This window comes from Salvia splendens, chromosome 7 (genome assembly GCF_004379255.2).
Source record: "Salvia splendens isolate huo1 chromosome 7, SspV2, whole genome shotgun sequence".
NCBI lineage: Eukaryota > Viridiplantae > Streptophyta > Magnoliopsida > Lamiales > Lamiaceae > Salvia > Salvia splendens.
Genome location: NC_056038.1, coordinates 34,253,426 through 34,256,277, shown reverse-complemented (window position 1 = coordinate 34,256,277; position 2,852 = coordinate 34,253,426). Strand labels below are relative to the sequence as shown.

Here is a 2,852-nt window from a genome sequence, read left to right as displayed (position 1 = left end):
ATTTTTACCTAGAACTGAAGTCTCATTCCTAGAACTAAGGCAACAACTCCTAATAGCTCCTAAGATACTTAGCTTCATTCAAAGGCTCAAATCTCTTGATTATATAGGCAAAGACGTCAATCTCTTCTCTTTCAAATTAAACTACTCACTTCTTGTAGTAAAATCCACATGCATTTATAAGGTGATCAGTCATATAAATGTATAAGCATAGAAGAAATAAAAATAACCACATGAGCCAAGGAATAGAAAAATGAAATCAATTAAACACAAGAATCATTGTATTCCCCCGTAGAACTCTACGGAGGATTTAGCTACTCCTGTTCAACACAAAAGTCAAAGAAATATTCAAAAACATTGTTTGAACAAAAATAAAACTAAAATATGAACTCCTAGAATTGGATTGGGCGGATTGGAGGCCTAGTCTTCAATATTGCGATTGATACTCGTCCTCTGCTTGTTCTCCTCTTCTTTCTAGGTTAAAAACTAGTATTTTTTGGGGTAGGAGACGTGTAGAATGTGTTGGTAGGTGTTTTACTAGGCATATATATATATACCTAGGGTTGACTTTGGGCGCGAAATAAGCTATCGGTTGAACCTGGCAGGTCGCCGGGTTCGTTGTGCGTCGAAGCTGGCGAGTCACCAGCTACCTACGACGTTTTTCTCGTGCTTTACTGCCGGGTCGCCAGGTTAGTATGCATGCAAACCCGGCGGGTCGCCAGCTATGTCACTACTCCGCGCAGTCTTTGTAAAATAACCATAACTTCTTCTACCAAACTCCAATTGAGATGTTTAAGATATTCACGCGAAGCTCTTTCGAAGACAAAGAGAATGGTATGCATTATGGACTAATCGGACTTCAAAATATCCAGAAAAACTGTCTCGATCCAAAGCTGCTGCACATCCACATATTTTGTACATTTTTCTACACATTCTTCACAAATGATCAAAATACCAATATCATATAGAAGTAGCTATAACCATGTCTCAAAGTACACAATATATGATCAAAACCAAGTAAAACTACCCTCTAAAACCATGTAAAATCCAAGTGAATCAGAGTCTCACTTATATATAGTATAGTTTTAAATAAAACGTGAGTGAAATGAGTTAGTGGAATGTGAACCCTATTACTTCCATTTATAGTAAAAGTGAACCGGAACTCCTATTCGCGGATGGACTAAAATAGAAAACATGACTCCTATTTGTTAATGGAGGGACTACTACTTTTAATTTACAAGCGTGCATTATAAACAGTGAGAGAAGTCATGTTTAACTAATAATAAGTCCAAGGGAATGATAACAATTTCGATAAATATTGTGGTCACCTAATAGTAATACTCACCAATCACGAGACCACAAATAATTTCTTAGTATATTACTAAGTCCGTTCCTTGTTAATTGAAACATTTTTTTTCGATACGGAGATTAAAAATAGTATATGTTAAATGGAAGGTGAATAAAGTAAGGGAGATGTAGAGAGAATAAAGTAAGAGAAAGAACTATTTTTTTTATCAAAAGTGGAAATGACTCAATTAACATAAAACTTTCTAAAATAGAAAAATGACTTAATTAACATGGAACATATTAATTAAGCAATGAAGCACAATTAAACATTACAATGTGCAAAACGTATAGTACTAACAAACAACAAAGAATATATTTGAAACTATAATTTGCATTAATTAATATACTCCACATGTTTCATCAAACATTGCTAAACATCTCAAACCCAATACAACATTAATTCCCTTAATATGCATCTAATTAATAATAAACCATCCGCAAGCCCGGTCGAGCAGGATTAGTCGGATTCCGCCAAAAGGCTTGGCGGGTTCGGTAGTTAAAACCAAAATAATAAACCAACTCATAACCTAATCAATACTCAATCATTAATTAACCAACTAAAACCTCTATTGTCTGGCAATCGAGTATGGCGATATCGTTTGCGCCCTACTCTTTCTCTTCTCCAGAAATCTCTTCAGCGACCTCTTCATCGACAGCCCGGTCGCCGCACTATACACCGGCGAATTCATCGCCGGCAAATTCTTGTTCGATTTCTCCCCCGCTTCTCGGCTCGCCAGCGATATAATCGCTCTCGCCTGCGCCATAATTTATTCAAACTTACTTCACTATTATCAGCCCAATGGCTTCGCGCGCAACTTAACTTAACTTATGCTATGCATATAAAATAAAAATAATTTAGGCTTTTTACCTGAAGCTCCGTTGCATCACAACAAGCCATTTTCCCATTGTAGAAAATTGTCAGCTGCTGCTTATCGTCGTTCAAATCAAACCTTTTCAAATAAACACAAAAAACAATTACTCCCATAGTCACGTTACACTTTTCCCATAAATGGTAAATAAGTCTCACATTCTACTCGCATTGTATTATAAAATCAATATTTCACTAACTTTTTCAACTCACTATTATTTACATTTCTTAAAATCGGTGCTCACACCACAGAGAGAGAGAGAGAGTTACATGGAAGGCGTGACGAGGCGAAGCTCCAAATTGCAGTTGCGCTTCATGATGAAGAGATGAATCTAATGAGGAGAAAAGGGGAATGAGTTTGAAGGAGAAGAGGAGCGGTGGATGGGATTCTTATAAATAGGAATATGAGTGAGACACGAAACGAATACGGAAAAATAAAAAAAATAAATAGGAAAAAGAGAAAAGACAGCAGTTTAATGGCGAAATAAAATAAATATGTATCACGTGTTACATGAGTTAACTAGGTAGCGCAGTACTAGAATATCAATGCGCTCTTTATTTGTGCACCGCTTCTCTTTCGTAATTTCGCACGTGCTTTACTTAACTCGGCCTCCACTTTCTCTCCTTTCACCTATTTTCT

General features: G+C 36.4%; 1 protein-coding gene across 2 annotated transcripts; it reads right to left on the bottom strand.

The window, feature by feature from the left end:
* Positions 1 to 1,657: 1,657 nt before the first annotated feature.
* On the bottom strand, positions 1,658 to 2,608 carry LOC121741075 (protein TIFY 5-like). 2 transcript variants are annotated; one of them, XM_042133767.1, is made up of 3 exons: positions 2,483 to 2,608; positions 2,213 to 2,294; positions 1,658 to 2,099 (listed from the first exon to the last, which is right to left on the bottom strand). In XM_042133767.1, the coding sequence occupies exons 1-3, from the start codon at positions 2,527 to 2,529 to the stop codon at positions 1,911 to 1,913; spliced, it is 318 nt and encodes a 105-aa protein (XP_041989701.1). In that variant the 5' UTR covers positions 2,530 to 2,608; the 3' UTR covers positions 1,658 to 1,910. The 2 variants fall into 2 exon arrangements, with proteins under 2 accessions (XP_041989701.1, XP_041989702.1); XM_042133768.1 differs by having other exon boundaries at positions 2,436 to 2,560.
* Between the last annotated feature and the right edge of the window lie 244 nt (positions 2,609 to 2,852).

What these genes read in the sequence shown, in the direction of transcription:
- LOC121741075 (XM_042133767.1), bottom strand. Translation starts at nt 2,529, where the DNA reads ATGAAGCGCAACTGCAATTTGGAGCTTCGCCTCGTCACGCCTTCCAT. An exon ending in CGCCTCGTCACGCCTTCCAT is followed by an intron (nt 2,295 to 2,482) that starts GTAACTCTCTCT and finishes TTATTTGAAAAG; the next exon opens with GTTTGATTTGAACGACGATA. An exon ending in GTGATGCAACGGAGCTTCAG is followed by an intron (nt 2,100 to 2,212) that starts GTAAAAAGCCTA and finishes ATTATGGCGCAG; the next exon opens with GCGAGAGCGATTATATCGCT.